Source organism: Stylophora pistillata, chromosome 9 (assembly GCF_964205215.1).
Source record: "Stylophora pistillata chromosome 9, jaStyPist1.2, whole genome shotgun sequence".
Classification (NCBI taxonomy): Eukaryota; Metazoa; Cnidaria; class Anthozoa; order Scleractinia; family Pocilloporidae; genus Stylophora; species Stylophora pistillata.
Window position 1 is genome coordinate 1,804,237 of NC_142527.1, and position 18,464 is coordinate 1,822,700.

The 18,464-nt window shown below is 39.2% G+C and overlaps 4 protein-coding genes and 1 long non-coding RNA gene across 7 annotated transcripts in view; 2 read left to right on the forward strand and 3 right to left on the reverse strand.

Annotated features, from left to right (window-relative positions):
• Positions 1-42: 42 nt before the first annotated feature.
• On the reverse strand, positions 43-1,742 carry LOC111328197 (EF-hand calcium-binding domain-containing protein 10). Its single transcript, XM_022932582.2, has 4 exons — positions 1,585-1,742; positions 1,270-1,434; positions 732-822; positions 43-310 (listed from the first exon to the last, which is right to left on the reverse strand). The coding sequence occupies exons 1-4, from the start codon at positions 1,733-1,735 to the stop codon at positions 268-270; spliced, it is 450 nt and encodes a 149-aa protein (XP_022788317.2). The 5' UTR covers positions 1,736-1,742; the 3' UTR covers positions 43-267.
• A 76-nt stretch (positions 1,743-1,818) lies between these two features.
• On the forward strand, positions 1,819-6,179 carry LOC111327317 (histone-lysine N-methyltransferase SETMAR). Its single transcript, XM_022931476.2, has 3 exons — positions 1,819-2,246; positions 2,386-2,560; positions 3,883-6,179. The coding sequence occupies exons 1-3, from the start codon at positions 2,151-2,153 to the stop codon at positions 4,533-4,535; spliced, it is 924 nt and encodes a 307-aa protein (XP_022787211.1). The 5' UTR covers positions 1,819-2,150; the 3' UTR covers positions 4,536-6,179.
• On the reverse strand, positions 4,968-14,202 carry LOC111327297 (hatching enzyme 1.2). 2 transcript variants are annotated; one of them, XM_022931449.2, is made up of 8 exons: positions 13,991-14,202; positions 11,204-11,358; positions 9,609-9,755; positions 9,366-9,483; positions 8,477-8,652; positions 7,473-7,739; positions 6,960-7,091; positions 4,968-5,387 (listed from the first exon to the last, which is right to left on the reverse strand). In XM_022931449.2, the coding sequence occupies exons 2-8, from the start codon at positions 11,313-11,315 to the stop codon at positions 5,344-5,346; spliced, it is 996 nt and encodes a 331-aa protein (XP_022787184.2). In that variant the 5' UTR covers positions 11,316-11,358; positions 13,991-14,202; the 3' UTR covers positions 4,968-5,343. The 2 variants fall into 2 exon arrangements, with proteins under 2 accessions (XP_022787184.2, XP_022787192.2); XM_022931457.2 differs by lacking the exon at positions 13,991-14,202 and adding an exon at positions 11,469-11,695.
• The window catches only part of LOC148722770 (uncharacterized), a 19,761-nt gene continuing 13,052 nt past the window's right edge, over positions 11,756-18,464 (forward strand). The window contains exons 1-2 of one of the 2 annotated variants that reach the window (XR_015992018.1): positions 11,756-11,891; positions 12,272-12,393. This is a non-coding gene — a long non-coding RNA (uncharacterized LOC148722770). Of the gene's footprint in view, positions 11,892-11,962; positions 12,394-18,464 lie in introns of those variants that run through there. The other variant, XR_015992017.1, reaches the window with a different exon arrangement.
• The window catches only part of LOC111328214 (uncharacterized), a 6,144-nt gene continuing 2,472 nt past the window's right edge, over positions 14,793-18,464 (reverse strand). The window contains exons 1-2 of the mRNA XM_022932607.2: positions 16,487-18,464; positions 14,793-15,757 (exon numbers count right to left, since the gene is read on the reverse strand). The exon at positions 16,487-18,464 is cut by the window's right edge and continues 2,472 nt beyond it. Coding sequence (XP_022788342.2) covers positions 16,492-18,464 — 1,973 coding nt within the window. The 3' untranslated portion in view covers positions 14,793-15,757; positions 16,487-16,491. The remainder of the gene's footprint in view (positions 15,758-16,486) is intronic.

An 18,464-nucleotide genomic window follows, 5' to 3' on the forward strand; every position in this document is an offset into this window, starting at 1 on the left:
TCTTATGAAACCATCGATATCTAGAGGGACTGACTACATAAAGAGTGTAGCACCTTTCTTTATTTTTTCATATCTGTACCTAAATTGATCACTTAAACATTGAAGACTGATGCTCAGAAAAAACAATTTTCTTTCATTCAAGTAATGATGTGATGATAATATTTACACAAAGTTTATACAATTACACCATAATCTAATGTGGGCTAGGGGGTTTCTTGATCTGAGAGAACACAAACTAAAAATCCACTGAAGGGGAGTTATATAGTACTACAAAGAGAATGTTGCGGATGACTGAGCAAGTCCTTGGCGCCTAGAAAAAAAGGAAAATTCAATCACCTCATTAAAACTCACATCTGCTAGAAAATACTGAGAAAATATAGTTATAACAAAACATGTGTCCTTCAAAACTGTAACTATTCATCCCTACAGGGGACTTTGAAAAGTTCTTTATAAGTTAGCTTAGTTTGGTTATATTAACTAAGTTGAAATTGTAAATTAGCCACCATTAAGAGTTAAAAAGCTGATGTTTCAAGTGTTAGCCCTTCCTCAATTGCTCTGATGAAGGGCTAACCCTCAAAACAGTGGCCAATTTACAATTTCAACTTAGTTGATAGAACCAAATTACCTTGTTACCCCCACCAACGCAACACCACAGTTTCTTTAGAAACTTACCCACTCAAGTTCTGCAAAAGTTTGTTTTAAATGGAGCTATAATTCTATAAATGACTTACGCCTCTTTCAAAAATGTCTCTGCACTTATTCTGTCCATATCACCTCCAGGAGGGTCTCTATCAAACTTTTTGACACCCATTGTTTCAAGCCCTGAGTACAAAACAACACAAAATCAGGTGCTTAAATCATACGACTATATATTACTATACTTGATTTCTGCCACTCCCTCAAGTTAGTCATTGCTCCCTTAACCTTTTCGGTCTGCGATCTCATTTGCAATTCTCCACACTGTCTTCCTTATGATTCTTATGATGTTGGTTAGGAGAATTTGATATTGCATCCACTAATAATCCCCTAATTGATATTTTTCGCTGTTCTCATCACTCGTTTGCTTGATCTCATATTGATGTTATGAGGAGAAATTCTGTCTTGGTCTCTCACTGAATTTTTTGATAGATTCATTCTTTCAAAGTAGAGAAAACCTTGTTGTTCCGATCTCCATGATACTTAGATATAACTGTTTTAATTCCATACAATGGAATAAGATACGGGGGCATCAGTTAACCAGATTTATTGTAAAATAAAAGAAAAACTAACCTTGCTTGTACTGTTCATATGTTATGAAGCCATTTCCAGTGACATCTAGCATTCCAAACAACGATCTAACATTACTGTCATCAAATATGCAAGGGTAGTTTCTCTGCATTGTTCTAGCATCTCTTAATTTCTCCAGGAATTGTTTCATGTAAGCCTTCGGGTCCTCTGTGAAACAAACAAGCACAGATACAGTCATAAATATGCAAGCAAATTCACAACGAAATTTGAAATTTGTCAAAAATCTCGACGACTCTTTCATTAAAATTGCCAGCTTTGCAACCAAAACATCAACCCTAAGCTTTGGAAATTATTCACCTGGTCTTTCATAGATCAACTGAGCAGTTAAGTTTTCAAACAGTTCCATTATACAATGCTTTTTAAGGTATTCTTGAGAATCGCTTTCCTTGTTCGCCATTTTTGATTTTGTATCTCTTGCATCCCCGTAGAGTTTCCATAAAGTTACCATAGGAACAAAGCTTTGTCAGCGGCTTCTAGTTTCATGCCCAGTGCCTGCTCATACATTGTGCCGAATTTGACTTTTCTCTCACTCTCTCTCTCCCTATCATTAGGTTTTTTCAATGGAACCCTTTCCTTAGAGTTGTTCCAGACAAAAAAGTAGTATATATTTTTTCATCGATATCACCGAAAAGTCATCAGACCTTTTACTCCGTCTTATTCGCTTCATGCTCCATTCTGAAACACGGTTTTTGCCAGCTGAGTGTACATGTACTGTATGATTCAGGTTCCCTCACGTGTAGTTTCCCTTCCAGTAACAGCTTTAACTACAAATCATGCTGTTCTTTTCGATGGGAGATTTGCATCGGATTTTCCACACAAATGGAAAGAGCTTCTATTATTGATAATAGCGTGTTATTTTAAAAATGGTCACTATAACAGAGGATATATCGATGGGAAAGGAGAAAGTTAAAGTTCCAGTGGTGAATGAACTTGATGGCAGCCGGCCGACCGAATTTGGGGTAAATTGTTTAAGTGTACAGAATTTATGAACTCGATTTATCAATCATGCCCTTACTATCTTTCTTCTTGCAAACAGTGGGACTTGTTATAATCGATGTCGTTTTGTTTAGTACCTTGTTTTTTTGTTGTTGTTTTTAGTACACTCCGGTATGTATCAGTGGGCCAAATGTTAGTGTGCCATTTAATTCTCCATTTTATCCTGGATGTGGATGTCAGCAGGCATTGTGCACAAAAGACAAATGCTCCTGCATACAGAGTTATGGACCATCTTACAATGAAGAAGGATGCCTTCAAATCTTCAATCAACCAACTGGCAAGTAACACAGATTTACTTTGTTCTTAACATTGTCTGTAGTAGATGGGTTACTTGATAATAATTTAGCTTTTATGTTGGTTAATTGAGGACCAATATGTGAAGATTTGAATACTTACTGTGTCTAATGGTGAAACAATCTTCAAGATCCTCTTAGATCATGAAAAATCTTTGAGGATGATAAAAAGATGTTCGTGGATCTTAAATGACAAAGGTCAAGAAATATGTTTGAGGATATTTGAAGGATCTTTGAGGATCTTTTAAAAAAAGATCCAGAAAAGATCTGCAAAAGAGATCTTTGAAGAAAACAATGGTTTAGAGATCCTTCAGGGATTTGAAAGATCTTGAAAATGGTCTTCACTAAGGTTTTAAGAATATTAATTGGTTTAGTAAAGATCTAAGTGAAAAACTTGCCTTTGGCTTCTTCTGTAGAAAAACCGAGTGGTCCTCTACATCAGAGTGTATTCCAGTTTCCTTGCTTAATATGATTTCTACTGTTCCTAGAAGAGTTACACATACACTTGTGCATCACAGACTCCCCAGCATTTTGTAAGGTTCCTTGACATTTCACCAAGACCTGAGATGTTATAATGTTGGGTGGAAAAAGGTGCTGCGAAGGTGAAATGTCTTCCTTAAGAACACAATGCAATTACCTCGGCCACAGCTTGAACCCAGTTTCAAATCCTAAGTAACAACAACCGGCCATATCAACCATTGCGCCTGTTTGTTTTGGACAGGAACCCAGTAAAACGATAAGTCTCATAGATATATATCAACTCTCCTCTATGATTGACTGTAGATGAAAAAGTAAACTACTTGGTCAAAAGATTGTTCATGAACACTGATTCTTTAATTTTTAAAGGTACATTTGAATCCAAAAATGAAAGAGTCTTCAGGGTGACTATGATAAACTGATAAATTCTCCTTTCAATTTTTACTTGCACTTCCTTCTGAATTAAAGGGAGAATTTGACATAAAATGTATTTGTAGAAGAAGAGAAATTCATTAGTTCACTCTTTTACTCCTAGGATCTCTTTACTAATTCTCCATACTGTCTTACATACAATTCTTATAGTGTTAGTCTGGGGAATTTGGTATTGGATCAACTGTTAATCCCCTTATTCTTATTACTTATCTGCTTGATTTTGTATTGAAATTGTAAGGAGAAATTCTGTCTTGGTCACTCATGAAATTTAAATGTTTAAGAGAGAATGGAAATGCTTTTTTTTTTTGTTCACTCAGTGGTTCTTTAGCTAAAATGCAGCAGCCAATTGTTTCTAAAATGTACTTTGAGTTTAATTTTCACGGGTTATTGTCTATAGAGTTTTCGCAACCAGTGTTTGAATGCAACAGTCACTGTCCGTGCTCCAGATCATGTCAGAACAGAGTGGTTCAGAATGGACAACATCTTCAACTGCAGGTTTTCAAAACTTATTGCAAAGGTTGGGGCTTAAGGACTTTGGAAAACATAAAAGAATGTACTTTTGTGTGTGAATATGCTGGTGAACTTATTTCAATCAAAGAAGCTAAAAAGCGCGCTCAGGAACTGACTGACGAGACAGGGAATTATTTGATTGTTCTCAGAGAACACAGTTCGAATGACGACCAAATTCTAAGAACTCACGTGGATGCTCGTTTCCATGGAGGTGCGTCACGTTTTATCAATCACTCCTGCAACCCTAATCTAATAATGGTACCAGTGAGAGTTGATTCCATCGTTCCACATCTGGCTCTCTTTGCGGCCAGAAATATAGACAGTGGAGAAGAGCTCTCCTTTGACTATTCAGGGGAATTTGATTACTGGCATTCACATGAAACGAACGATGAACATCATGAATTGAAAGCTCTGCAAGACCAAAGGAAGGACCGAAAAAGTTGTCAATGTGGTGCAGTAAACTGCAGAGAATATCTTCCCTTTGATTCTTCTCTGTATTCCTCTGAAAGCCACCAAGCAATTAGTCCAGTGAATGGCTAACTACAGGAAGACACATGGAAAGATTGGGATTCTAATAATAGAGAGATTTAACACCGCGTTTACGTGAAACGGCAAAGGTCAGCTAGCCCTTCCACGTTTCACGTAAAACAGCGTGAACCTTACTGCTTTAACTTCGCGGGAGCTCATGTTATACTGGATTTAAAGGCGCCCTTGTCTGACACACAAGGAATAGTTTTGGTGCACCTTTTCCGGCGATTAACTTCTACTTTGTGATAGGAAAAGTAAAGAGGATCCTATGTACACGACAAGCGCGAAAAAGATGACTTTCACGAAAAAACGGCTGAGCACAACCGGCAAATGTGAACAAATGGCGGGTTAAAGCAGGGTCACGTGGTCACTCTTGCCGTAAACGTTTCACGAGAACACGGTGTTAAATCTCTCTAATGTCATGAGCAACTACAGATTACGTAATCGGTGGCTGTACCCAATTTTATTTGTAACGAAAGACAATGTTTCCAGTGATACTGTGTTAATCACCAATACCCTGCTTAAGTATGGTTTGTTTTAATTTGCTCAAGTATAGTTTTTGCTGATATATACAGTGCGCATAACGTTTCAGACATTCTGTGATTGGTCCAGGAAACTCGTGCCAACCAACCAACCAATCAAACGGAAAACCAATCGCGCCTGGGTCACTCACGTTTTCCCGCGCGTAAGGCAGTTTGTTTGTTTTTGCTCTACTTTCTTATTGGTTGCTTGTGATAGTCTCCTTTTTCTTGATTGGTTGTCGCGATCACCCGATGCTTTCACAACAACTGATGGGAATGCACTCTAACCAGTGGGCCTTTCACTTTGAGTGATTTTCTCCCTTCCATATATTCAGCCTTCTATCTGTGAGTGAAAAAAATTAAGAAAGAAGGATAAACTTAGTAAAATTCGCTCTACAATTTTGTTACTAAGGTATATCAATATCCAAAAGTTAGTAGGGTTGTAAGAAAGGAACAAGTTTCTTTTGTGAGTTTCGAAAACAAGAAAGAACATTGTGATTCGCTTTTTCCTAGGAACAGGGAACAAAAAAAGGTTATTTTGTGTCCTTCACGAGGGAAATCGATTTTCATACCTTAGGATTTCGTGCGAGCAATTTCGTGATTCGGTGCTCTGCCACTGAGCTTCATAGAATTCGATGGTGAGACAGGTCATTATAAGGTTTATATGTGGCAAGCTACCAAGAAATTTGGTTTTATCAACTGAGTTAATAAGATGTTGTAGAGCGTTTTCAAGGATTGATATTTCAAGTATTTTTAGGTTTACCTTTTGTTTTATTAAGTCTCGCCTTTTTGCGTCTACGTTGTTATTTTGATGAATCTATAGTTTTGATCATTTATTTTTAGTGTGTGCTTGAACTGGCTCAGTACTTACCGTGCTAGACATTTTAATCGCTTGTTATGGTTGAGGATAACTAGTTTGCTAGGTGGTCATGTTTGGGTTGGTAAAACTGACCTTGAGTTTTACCCACACTGAATATCTTGTTTTGGAAATTCCCACGGTCAGCTAACCCAAACATGTCTGTGATTTTTACATTAAATGAGAGGGCACTCCTCGCCGAAGAGAAGAAGAGAAATAGCTGTGGTAGTAGAAGGTAGTAGCAACGATAGAAGAGAAGAGAATAAAAGAAGAAAAGTATTGAGTCTTGATACCTCTTGTTAATTCGCCAAGCGAGTGAAAAAACCCCCACAACAAAGGTAAATAAAGGGCTCACGCTCGAAACGTCAGCTTTTGGAATCGTTACGGTGGCCAATTTACCACTCCAACTTTGTTGATATATCCAAATTATTTCGTTTCTCCCACCGAAGCAGCCCCAAACAGTCTCTTTCGAAACCATCAGCCTTTATTCAAAGATAAATGGGCCAACGTGAAGAATTTTTAAGCTGACGTTTCGAGCGCGAATGGCGGAGGGCTAACGCTCGCAACGTCAGCTTAGAAATTCTTTACAATGTTCAATTTACATTTTCAACTCAGTTGACAAAACCAAATTATGTTGCTGTACTCCCCAACGACGTAGCACCACAGTTTCTTCAGAAACTGAACTTACCTCCCCTTTATTCATAAGCCTCAAAACAGTTCGATAAATCAGCAAATAAAACTCTGACTAGATAGGAATTTGTTTTTATGCAGGTATATTCTTTTGAAGGTACTCGGATCGACCTTGTCAAGGAGAGATCTTTTGGGTTCGCTTATGAGAATAAACAGTAATACTGAACGTGTTAAAATCCCCAAATATACAAATGGAGAGAAACTCCATGGAAGTCTCGGAAATGGAGCGCTCCATTGCGACTCTTGTGAAAGTGTCCAACGTCACTTGAAAGGGCATTAAATAAAAAAAAAGGCTTAAGTTAGGAACGCTTTTGAGTGATGCTGCTATTATATGATGTCCGATAGCGTAAAAACTGCGAATCCGCTTACCAGGCGATTCCGTTTTACAGTAGCCACAGGAATAAGGACACCACTTTTTCATGAACGACATCCAATGCTGACAATAACCGTCGAAAGATGCGAAATATTTGCATCTGTTTTGAAAGACATCAAGGCATTTACCTGGAAGAGGATGGAACTAATTAACTCTCTTAACAAGTTAAGAACTTTTCGATTGTGGTTCGTAAAACCAAAACCAAAGTTATCCTAGCAGCCAATTAGAACAAAGAAAATTACTGTAAGCATTCTAGTTTTGAATTTGATTGGTTTAGAGAGTAGCGCGTGTTTCCTTAGCCAATCAGACAGCAAAGGAAACCTTAACCGACGCAATCCAGCGTTACTATCCGCACTCAATTGAAAATTTCTTTAGTCAACAAACAGACTAACTTTCAATATTATTAATTTTTATGCGGCGACGACGAGGAGCATAACTTACAGAGAGAACAATTAGAGTGAAAGTGCAGTTAGACCCGTAAAACAACAAATTACCATACGCGAACTTACTTTCTGGAGATCTCTCTTTCTTCTTGTTTTTTGGTTTCTTATCCCAAACCTTACACGGATAACTCTTCAACAGCTGCTTTATGTCAATTTCGCTAAAATCATCCATATTCCCCAAGGATCTGTGAGGATCCGCTAAAGACTGCAGGGTGTCACGGCCGTTTTTGCTGAAAGCTTGGTTATCATAATGCATAAGACTATCGAAGTCGTACGGTTCTCCGGCACTGTCAAGTCGATCAGGACCGTAACTTTCGAAATTCTTTTCGAATCCTTCGAGAAATGATAACCACCTATCATTAGAATGTAACAAATGGATGCCGATGCCAGGGTTATCTGGATCAGTAACCCCGCAGTTTTTACAGCCGGTCCACAATGTCTCTAAAGCTCTAGTCAGTACCTTCCCTCCCCTCCCCTCCCCTCCGTATCTCTTTTCATCAGGGCACCCGTCCAATAGATATATAAAGTTAGTACTGAATGCTAAAGGTGTCAGATGTCAGACGAGTGCTGCATTTTAACTCTTTCACTGGCCAGATCTAGATACCAGTCCTTTGCAATGTGTGCCACACATTTCTCATAATTTCATTTAGGTCAGAGAATTTGTAATGAAGTCAAGGATCATTCTCAGGTTAACATATTTTTTTTCTTCTCATCAACTTCCTGCTTGAAAATGTATGGATACTGAGAGGAAAAATTCGTTTTTGGTCAATTGTAAAAGTGAACGGTTGATTAACCACATTCAATCTGTTTAAACGGAGCCTGTAGCCTTGGTCGATTTCATCTGGTCGATGCTAACAGGAAATTCTCTAAGGTGCGACTTTGTGTTAAAAATAAATAAATAAAAAAGAAGTAAAAACGTGAACAACAACAGGTCAAAACAACAAAGTTTTTGGCATTTCACGTCATACTTTCTGTGCGGTTTATCAGTACACCTCGACATTCGTGTACCAGACCCACGTTTCCTGGAACGGCCCCAAACATATTAAACTTGGCTTATGTAGAAAAATTACCTGGCTCAATGTTCCACCACAGAACCATGATATAGTCGTCCCTGTCTGTGCGAGACTGTTCGTGAAAGAATCCCAGAGCATGCATAATCTCGTGCATGACTGTTCCTTTATATTCACATCCTTCACCTACAGAAAGTCGCTGCTTTCCACCCTTGCGACCAATGGCTGAGAAGCAGCTGAAACGTAGGTAAATTGCTGTGATCAATGAAGAGGGAACGATTAACTCTGTATCAAGGGTTCTGAGTTGGAGCCCATCGTGTCTTGTTCTTGGCCAGGACTCCTAGTGCCTCTCCCTTCCCAGGATTGTAAATGAGTTTCAGCGAGGTGCATGGATTACTTAAGAAGTACTGTGTGGGGAAGGGGGTGGGGAGAGAGATTTGCTGCGTTCCGACCTGACAGCCGATGACTCAAAAACTTTCAAAGTCGAAGAAATTAGGGTGGCTGATCAACGGAAAATGGTAGACTCCTTTTCAGGAAGTCTAGGTATTCGTACCCTGATCTGTGTCATAATTTATTTACAAGCGAATTAGACCAAAACGAGGACATTCTCAACATGTTGTAACGTTGTGTCTCGGCCAGAATTGCATCTGTTGGGAAACTTTGCATGAAAGAGTCAATAATTAGAGGAGATATGTTGTCGGGGACTGGGGCACATATTACGTAATTATGTAACCCGTGACAATGGAAGCACGTGAATTATTAGGAGCCTACCCACCCATTCAGTTGTTAATTCGAAACTATTGAATGAGAGAGTTAGTTTGACCATGATTGTGCGAAGACCTTGTGAATCCTGCGATTATTAAACACGTTAACATCAACTTTGTGACTTGTCTTGGATACTGTCTCAAGCGGCCGGAGAAGTCCAGAAAAATGTATGAATTTGTCTCACCCATAATTTCCTTGGAATTCCAGATAGTCCTGTTCGTTGGTGTGTGGGACAAATTTTACACAAGTCCTTTGGTGGAACTCACGTATAGCTTCCTTAATTGCTTTTAGGGCGTCTTTATCTGGAAAAAGAGAAAAAAAAAATATTAAGAAAACCTGGAAAATTAAGCCGACACTTCGAAGATGGTTGTCACTATTCGTGCATGGCTGGCGCTTTCTGACGCAATATGACGCAAAAACCACTTACTAAGGCTAGAATCTAATTTGTATGGTACCACGCCATCCGGCCATCTTTTTATCTTGTTGCTAACAATGTCACGTTTGGTCCTTGAGTTTCCCGCCTTCAGGGCACGTCGGAGAGGTTCGGTAACCAAAATGTCGCCCTCGATTATCTCTAAGAAGTGAGAATAAAAAAACAGGGTTTAGTATTCGTATTTCACGGTTGAATTCATTGACGTCGGCGAGGCGGTGAAGCGAATACTCACCTATATTTTGCTGAAAACTTAACTTCATTTCTGTTAAAATCTGCCCTTGACTTTTGTAGTGTTTTTACATTTGGCTCGTGAAATACGAACAGAGGCAAATGGAGTCATTGAGCCAATCAGAATTCTAGCGATGACATTCTGCTAGCTGCGTCAAACGTTGAAAACGCACGTGCGTGTATCATATCCCGATGTGTTTCGTTTATCTCCAGAAGCATTATATGTTTTCTTTTACGTGTTGATTCTCTCACGCCTTTTAAGATTATTTATCTATTTTTTTTTTATTTCAAACTCATTCAAGTTGTTGCAGTAAAACACCTCCACCAATTTCTCTTCCGATCTCGTTTTGTTTGTTTGTTTGTTTGTTTGTTTGTTTTTTATGCCAACAAAAGTAGACATGGTCTCTGAATTTGATCAGTACCCTCTGCTCATCAAACTGAAAAAGAAATATCTTACGCAAGACAAATTAGTCATGCCAGAGCAAATGTCCGACATAAACAAGTCTCTTAAAAAAGCCTATATTGCACGCTGTTATTATACGGTTGTATCAAACTGGAAAATTTTTAGAGAATAGAAAGAAAGTGACTTTCTTCGATGTAAAGGCGAGAGAGATCACCGCGATCAACGTCGTGGAGAAAGTTCCTATAATTGTGTCGACAGCCGTTCTCAAAACTTTTCTTTGCTTGTTTTTTTATAACAATCTTAACCTATACGCAAAAAAAATCACTCCACAAGCTGCTATAGACAAAGAACCATAGTATGGAGTCAGATTCCTCAGAAATCCATCAGAAATTAGGTGTTTTTAGAGAGCGATGTATTAAAATTGTGTTACTGAAGCGTATTTGACAACGAAGTTTGTCAACACGCTAGATGCATTACCGAAAAAAAAAACCGTTACGTGAATTGCGTGATTCGATGAAGTACTGCATCAATTGGAATTATTTTTTTAAACAACGACTTCAGCTTCATTAAAAGTGCATAGCAAAACTAGCGAGGATGAAATGCTATGTGGAACAATTTAGATTTCTCAACTTCCAGTCGAGAAGAGTTTATATGTGATGGACGAATTTTTTTTGTTGGTTATTCTAGCTGAAAAATTGTTCTTAATTCTACTTAGTTTAACTCGATTTCTGTGAAGAATATCTACGGAGCTAGAACAAAACAACTTTGATAACTTAAAACTATAGAGTTTTTGCAACCTATTTGTTAGGTAATGCCTGTGTCGATTTACTTGTAAAAAGTATCGTAAGTATGTAATTCCCTCTAACCCAAATCGCATTACAAGAAAAGTAAAATCCGTAACGAGTAAATTAGGAAAGCGAAACGTTGCTAAATATCGCAAATGATGCATCCTTCTTACCATCATCGCTGTTGGAATTGCGTTGACTAGGGGCAGCATATGCTGTGTTCGGATATCCTATCGATTCTGTCGTCAAGAGCGAGGCTAAAACGTAAAGTAGACGAGTTTTCATCTTCCCGTTGCGGTGCGTCTAAGTTTTTCCCGCACAGAGGTTTCTGTTGTGGAAAAAAACAAAACATTTATACTAAATTTAAAGAACTGAGTTCACCGCAGAGTGATTTGCATATTAGATTGTCTACAACAGTAATTGATATCGCATACTTACGTCGATAATAAACTACAGTTGATAAGAAGGGCTTTGTTGGGTAGTGGAGGCCTTGCTCTAATACACGTATTTCAAATATCGTATAGCCCGGCTGAATATCAAAGCTAGAGATCAATAACTGCGTCTCAGAGAATTGATTAATTGACTCAGTCGTTTATTAAGTATTGGGATCGAATCAAGTATTGTGCCGGCTAAATCAGACGTGAAGGCAGTTCTTTTGTAGACACTGTCGTCATTTAACTCTTGAGGTCACGACTGACGGCCCGTGCTATCGGTAATTAACATGAGCAGCAGTTGCCTGGCAACTGCAAGCATGCAGATGTACGAGAGTTTGCTGGAGAGTGCTAGAATGTTCTTTAAGATTTATTTCTTAATTTAAACATTTAGAACAACTTTAATGCTGATAGCCCAATAACCAATCAAGTATGGCTCATTGTATGTTTGTGTTGTCGTATCGTGCCTGCGTTGTGTCCTTTCGTTACATGTGACGTGAGGGAATGCTGCAAATTATAACTTTTTACTGCAGCGCATGAAGAGGACCACTAAAACTTTCTAGGCATTCCAATGGGTACCATCAAGTTTTGCTGAGACATGAAAAGAATCTCAGGGATCACGTTCCTCTGTTTGGTTTTGGAAATATGTTCACGTGCAATCAGCCTAACCAATAGTTTGGGGCTATATCGGCTGCCCCTTGAAATTAATAATTGCCCCAGACTCTCTGCAGTTAGTTTTACTGATAGTTATGACTGATGCTCTGGTGCACGCATTAATTTGTTTTTTGTTTTTATTTCTTCTGCGGTTAGGGGCCAAAAACTACTCTTAACAGGGCGCATTGATGGCATTGTTTCAACGTACCTAAAAAGGTTCTGTAAAGTTCTCGCCGAGCTTATGATCAGTCCGCGAGGTCCTCCAATAGCAAAGAAAAGTAAGTTTTTTATTATTTATTTAATTTCAGATAAATAGCTCTACGTACAAAGAATATTGTCAGGCGCCGAGCTCAAGTAAACTTCAGCTTAAAAGTCACAAAAGTTTCTGTTTCGTCTGTTTTAAAAAAAAATTCTGTCGGTTCAGTTCACAGCCTTATTTGGTACTCGGTGGGTTTCAGCTCGGATGAGCGACAGCGAACGGAAATCCATAAGATTTTAAGCACTTCTATGTGGGCCTTTTGCGTCAGCTTGCAGACCATTTTCATCTAAAAATCTGAATGGGTCAAGAATCCATAACTCATAGCATACGAACGGCTACTGGTAGAAAAAGCTCTTTCATTGGTCTTGCATGTAGCTCAGACTTTGGAGGTTCGATTCTGTCACTGAAGGATAAACCTCTCAGTTTCTGGAGTTTAGCATAGAAAACCGCAGACTTCTGTCTTCGATCCAGCACCGCTCACTGAGTCGTTAATCAGTGTTCAATGGGTAGCATGGCTGGACGTTGTACCGGCTTTTCCAGCTGTTATCCTCGGCAGGAGAGGTCGTTTTAATTTTTGGTAGAAAAGCAAGTGGCTTTTCTTCTCACTTCTATTTTCAGAAGTGGTTAATAATGATGAGCTTCCTCTCATAGGACTTCGTTACCTAACCAATTGATTTTCAAGTTGGCACTCTTGACCTAGCGTGTGTTACAAACAGCTTACTAAGTTGGGCGGATCCGACATATAGCGCTGGTGGGAATATACTTCCTGTGGTTTCACAAGCCGATTAGGGCTTCACGAAAATATTTTTCTTAAAATATGTTCTTTTGTATCGTCGGAAATGGCTGCGGGGGGAAAAGAACGAAATGATAGGTATCTTGCAATGCAATGGTAAAACCTGTACCACTGACCAATTGTAACTAGGACCGAACATCGCATTTCAGATGATTAATCGGCGCTTTTTGTGCTTCTTTTTTTTTTTTTTTTTTTTCTTTGCAGTCGTTGTACATAGAGTTTGATAATCATGAACTACGAGACAGTTAAAAAAGGATCATGAATATCAGAAAAAAAAAGTTTAAGAACAATAAATCATCGATCTAAAAAAGTGCTCCCTTCCCCGCTAAGGATGTGGACGTCATACTTATGGATCGCTTACAGATGTTCTTGATAACAGCAAGATAACAGATTCATTTGTTAAACTGTCAGCAGAACTTTCCACGCGCTATGACGGACGACTCAATGACTCTCTGTCATATCTGCACTTAGATTTTTCAAATGTGATGTTGTAAGTGAAATTTCCGTCGCCTGCTTTCACACACTGCTGTTCAAAAAAACATTTTCCCAAAAGTTTTTTGAATTTCGGTTTTCTGAAGAGATTTATCGATGAAAATTAAAGTTGACATCACCTCGTAGATCACATGTATGGTATCATCTTTATATAGAGAAACTTTGCTCTCTCGCCCGCTACAAATTACGGTTAAATTCTCAATATACCAATGACATTTTAAGCACCACATCAATGCAATTCCCTTGTTCTTTTGTCCCAATTTTTCACAATTAGCATCGATCATATGTGCGCCCCGAACTGAAGCTCCCTAAACCAGAACAATTCTCTCACCTTTGTGACGGTAAGTCCTTGAATCTTTCTCTGTAGCCGGAGGACTCAGTAATGCCTCCCCTTACTTATTAAACTAGAAATAATACAGTCTTGATGTTCATCAGTTCTATTTTCCTCCCTGTGATTAGCAGATGGTGTTGCTAACTTTGCAGGAAAAGCTTTTTGCCGATCTGACATATCCGCTATAACGCTTTCGCTACCTTTTTGAGTGCCACTTACAACTGACATTTTTTTGTGGCGTTACAACGGAAATTGGAGAAACGTGTTAAAATTTGTCCTAGTGAACTTTGACTTTATATTGATTGTGAAACATCCCAAAAGTGACACAAGATATATTTCAATTCAAATAATCGAAATCTGGCAAAACTGCTTTGGTTTAGATTTGATTTCGAGTTCAATTTTTTATTATTTATGGAGGGCCTTTATTCTACATAATCTTAAACAGTTAGTCATGAAAGTTGAAATCCAAATGCTTTCAAACTCAATCGGGGAACATTTCTTTGCCCTAAGGTATTCTTTTTGTTTCGGCTTATCGACCGACCCATTTTTACAAAAGGGAAGGCGATGGAGAAACGAAACTATTTTTTTTATAGGGGGAAGGGGTCCATAGACTGACAAAACTATTAAATACCTGCGAAGCCTTGAGGGTAAATACGAAATCAATCTCAAGAAAGTTAATTATGTTGTTACTAAAAGAGTACGAAAAAAAAATTAATGTAAATACACTGAAAGAGTTCTGTAACGCAAACGCCAAGGATCCCATTGATCATAGATTAACCAACCAAAGTAATTAAAACGAGCATAAGAGGAAATTGTTTCCTTCAATAAGGCAGAAAATTTGATAAACCAACCTAAAAATACAAGTCACAGATTCTAGATAATAGGAAAACTAGCTTCAACTGTAGAAAAAATCATATTTCAATACTTAATCTTGACCTAACCTGTTTAAATGCCGGTTGAACTGATTAGGTTCATGTAATGACAGATACAAATCAATCATCAAACTTTTTGATTGACTACACTAGAGCCTACATATAATTAACAAATGGTAAACACCACACCGTACACTATTGAGTTATGGATGCACGCGGGAGGTTGCTAAGCACGAAAGAAGCGTAAGAGTCGCTCGAGGCGATAGCCGAGAGCGACTCCAGCTTCTTGAGTGCTTAGCAAACCTCCCAAGTGCATCCATAACTCAATAGTGTACGCTGTGGTGTTTACCATTTGTTTTATAACATAACATTAACACACTGTAGCAAGAGTTCCCTTTTCAAGTTAACAAATCTTACGTGACCAGAAAAAAACAAGCGCGCGCGGAAAAATAGTCTTTGCATTTGCTCACGTCAGCAGCGTACACCCATGGGCAAATGGGGGACGCTAATTTGACCAATCAGAGCGCGCGCTTTACTTTGGTTATGTTATAATGCAGGTTCTAGTGAGTCATGTCGACATAAAAACAATTAATGATCAGTCCCAAATAAAAGTTTTATCTCTAACTGTGCCACGCATGCTATAATAGATCGCTGATTGCAAATGAAATAATTCTGATCACCAGACAGTTTCTTTTTGGTTGAAGTGAAATCACTATTATAGAGGAAAACAGACTGTAAGTGTCCCCCAAAACAACAAAGTATTAGTAAAGAATCAAGGAGTCAAAAGCCGAATTTTTTTTGGTCAGTTAGAAACTAGTTCAATTCTTCTTTAATCCAAATCAGTGAAACGTCAGCTTCTTGAATTGGCAGCTAAGTACCATTTCATCTCCGGCAACTGCAGGGAAACAATAGAGTAGGTCAAAATTAGTAGGGATATTCCACAGGATGTCTTGATTATCGCTATGGAAAAAAGTTTCAGGCTTCGAAAATAACAGTCCATGATCGAACGAAGATTCGAACCTCAGACGTTCCGTTTGTAAGTGCGATACTTTACCACTGAGCCTCACAGAGCTCGCTAGTGAGATACGGGATACGCTACACTGAAGAAAAAAGTACCAGCCACTTAAAGTAAATAATGATCTTGACATTGATAGAATAGTTCCCAATTTAATTTATGAACCCCTCCCTCCCCCACCCTCCCTGGTAAAGATGCCAATCAGCTGCATGGAAAGACTGAAAGGTTGGGAAGGGGAGGAGCGGTGAGGAGGACGAAGTCCGATGCAAGCGAGTGAGAAAACCTTAAAGCAAACAATAACTTAACCTGCTCATTGTAGCCTCCTATGGGCGAAATGTCCTGCATATTATACTTTACGAGTATCAGAAATGTCGAAAGTGCTTTCTGCAGTAACTCGGATTTAGAGAGATGGTAATTTTTTTCTTAATCTATCACGCTCATGCAGGTATTCTCTTTGCCCCCATGAAAAGTGCTTCAAAGCTTTCCTCAATCCCTCTGTCTTATCTGCACTGGCGCCTGGACGTAAATACAGAATGATAACTAAAGCTACAGCAAGATACAGGAGGCAAAGCATAAGGTGTTTTAAGTATCTAGAGACTTACGACTTACCTTGCTTACATAGGAAGCGAAGAAATGGGCAGGCTCGAGTGGGCTGTATAAAATTTTGTGCGGTGGTCAGAATCTGTGTCTTCTCTGTTTCTTATCAGAGGAGTCTGCTCTTCCAAACGATCATCCTGTCGTTTGGCGCTACGCTCAGGTACACAGGAAGGTGGCACAGGTGATATATCCTGTGCATGTCGCTGAGAGAAATGATGTTCCCCATGATGCTCCCTTCTCTTATGGCGATAACACTGTAGTTGGCGTCGTAAGTAAAAGAGCATGTATGGAAGCAATGCCATAACCAGCGGGACATATGCCAAAATCCTTACAAACTGCTGCAGACGATGTCTTGTAGATTCAGAGACATCTATGTTGGTGGGAATACTGAAAACTGCAATGGCACTCAGCGTCATTAAGATCACAAGGTCAGACTCGTTGATGTACAAGTTTTCCATTATCTCTTGACCAGCATTTCTTTGACCCCCTTCCTCTTGTTTTTGGTCATCAGGTCTCTCTGCTTCTTCTCCTTCATCGCTAGGCGCAGTGTAATGATTTGCTGCTTGTTGGGAATTTTCTGCCACGCCTCTACTTAGATTTTGTTCTCCTTCAGGGTTACCTTCATTTGCTTCTGTTTGTTCTTCTTCTACTTCGTTGACAACTGCACCTACACGAGTTAGTTCTTTGTCAGAGGCCGGTGTTTTACTGATGCCCCGACTTGCTCCTCTAGATCTTTGTCTTTTTTCCGTCCTGTTACCACTTTGCGTCGTCCTTGGCAGAGCTTCATTTCTATTGCCGCCATGGTTTCTCTCTGTGTACGGTCTCACGGTTGCAACGACAAACATGAAGAAAATGCAAAAGAACAGCAACAACGAGGCTTTCAAAGCACTAGTGCGCATGAAAGTGTTTATTCCTAAGAGGACCAGTCGACACACAAGGTAATAAGCCACAAAAGAGCGATATCCAGGCTTAAAACAAGCGTGCAAAGTTTCTAGTCGTAAGTTTGACTCAGCTGGGTAGATAGCAAGTCTCAACGTGATATAAAGGACGAACAGCATAAGGAGAATAGCGCCGCTTACGAATATACCGTGCCAAACGCTGTCAAAGAATTCAACATTGCCATCATCAAACAACACCCACCGCCCACCAACTCGGACGAAATGCAAGAGACGCAGTGCAATGTTGGTTATGTCGACATAGCACAATACGACGATGGTGCAGTAGGCATGGTCAAACCCATTTTCTATGCGCCTTTCGAATGAATCTGACAAGAACCTCAGCCATCTCACAAGTACGTTTCTACAGAAACAACGCTCTCTGTCTTCCAGTCTATTGACTATCCAGTCCAAGAACCTTTTCCAAGTTTTAATTAACACCCAGGTTAACAAAGGCAATATGAGAAGTATTTCAGCGATTGGAAAGAGAGCCGATATGGCTAACTTGTCAACATTGCTTAAACCAGCCGCAAAACAAACGCCTTTTCCAACTCCTAGTTGAATGTTACTCAATGCAGTAAGAAATTCAATGAAAGGATCGAAAATAAACCCCTCTGGGGGAAGTATTTTCATAATTTGGTATGAGTACAAACAAGCATTTAGGTGTCCCCCTGACAGATTCGGATTAACCAACAACACAAAAAAACTTACTGCGATAAGGGCCATTAGATAGACAATAATCATCCATAGCCATCGATTAGTGCAATCGGATGAACATTGTTCGCTCGCGAACATGACAGTGTAACCAGGTTTGCATTGGCCACAGAGCACACTTGTCTGGTTTCTGCCATATTTACACACCGTTCCGTTATATTTGTACTCAGCTGGAAATATGGACTTCAGAGTGGTGCAGTATCCATCTGGGCAGAGATGTGTTGTGAATTGATGGTCTACTTTCCCCGCCCAATAGCCTTTCTTCAGGTAAACAGTCTTTTTATCGTGTAAGTCACACCGTATTATTCCTGGTGATTTCATACAAATGCAACTCTGAACGG

Bases quoted from the DNA above. Each gene is read 5' to 3' on its own strand.
- LOC111328197 (XM_022932582.2), bottom strand. From the start codon at position 1,735: ATGGTAACTTTATGGAAACTCTACGGGGATGCAAGAGATACAAAATCA. The intron at 1,435-1,584 runs GTGAATAATTTC...TTTGTTTCACAG, and splicing joins GTTGATCTATGAAAGACCAG to AGGACCCGAAGGCTTACATG. The intron at 823-1,269 runs GTTAGTTTTTCT...TTTTGTACTCAG, and splicing joins ATATGAACAGTACAAGCAAG to GGCTTGAAACAATGGGTGTC.
- LOC111327317 (XM_022931476.2), top strand. From the start codon at position 2,151: ATGGTCACTATAACAGAGGATATATCGATGGGAAAGGAGAAAGTTAAA. The intron at 2,247-2,385 runs GTAAATTGTTTA...TGTTGTTTTTAG, and splicing joins GCCGGCCGACCGAATTTGGG to TACACTCCGGTATGTATCAG. The intron at 2,561-3,882 runs GCAAGTAACACA...TATTGTCTATAG, and splicing joins AATCTTCAATCAACCAACTG to AGTTTTCGCAACCAGTGTTT.
- LOC111327297 (XM_022931449.2), bottom strand. From the start codon at position 11,315: ATGAAAACTCGTCTACTTTACGTTTTAGCCTCGCTCTTGACGACAGAA. The intron at 7,740-8,476 runs GTAATTTTTCTA...CATTTCTCGAAG, and splicing joins GTGGTGGAACATTGAGCCAG to GATTCGAAAAGAATTTCGAA. The intron at 7,092-7,472 runs GTAAGTTCGCGT...ATCCTCTTCCAG, and splicing joins GAAAGAGAGATCTCCAGAAA to GTAAATGCCTTGATGTCTTT.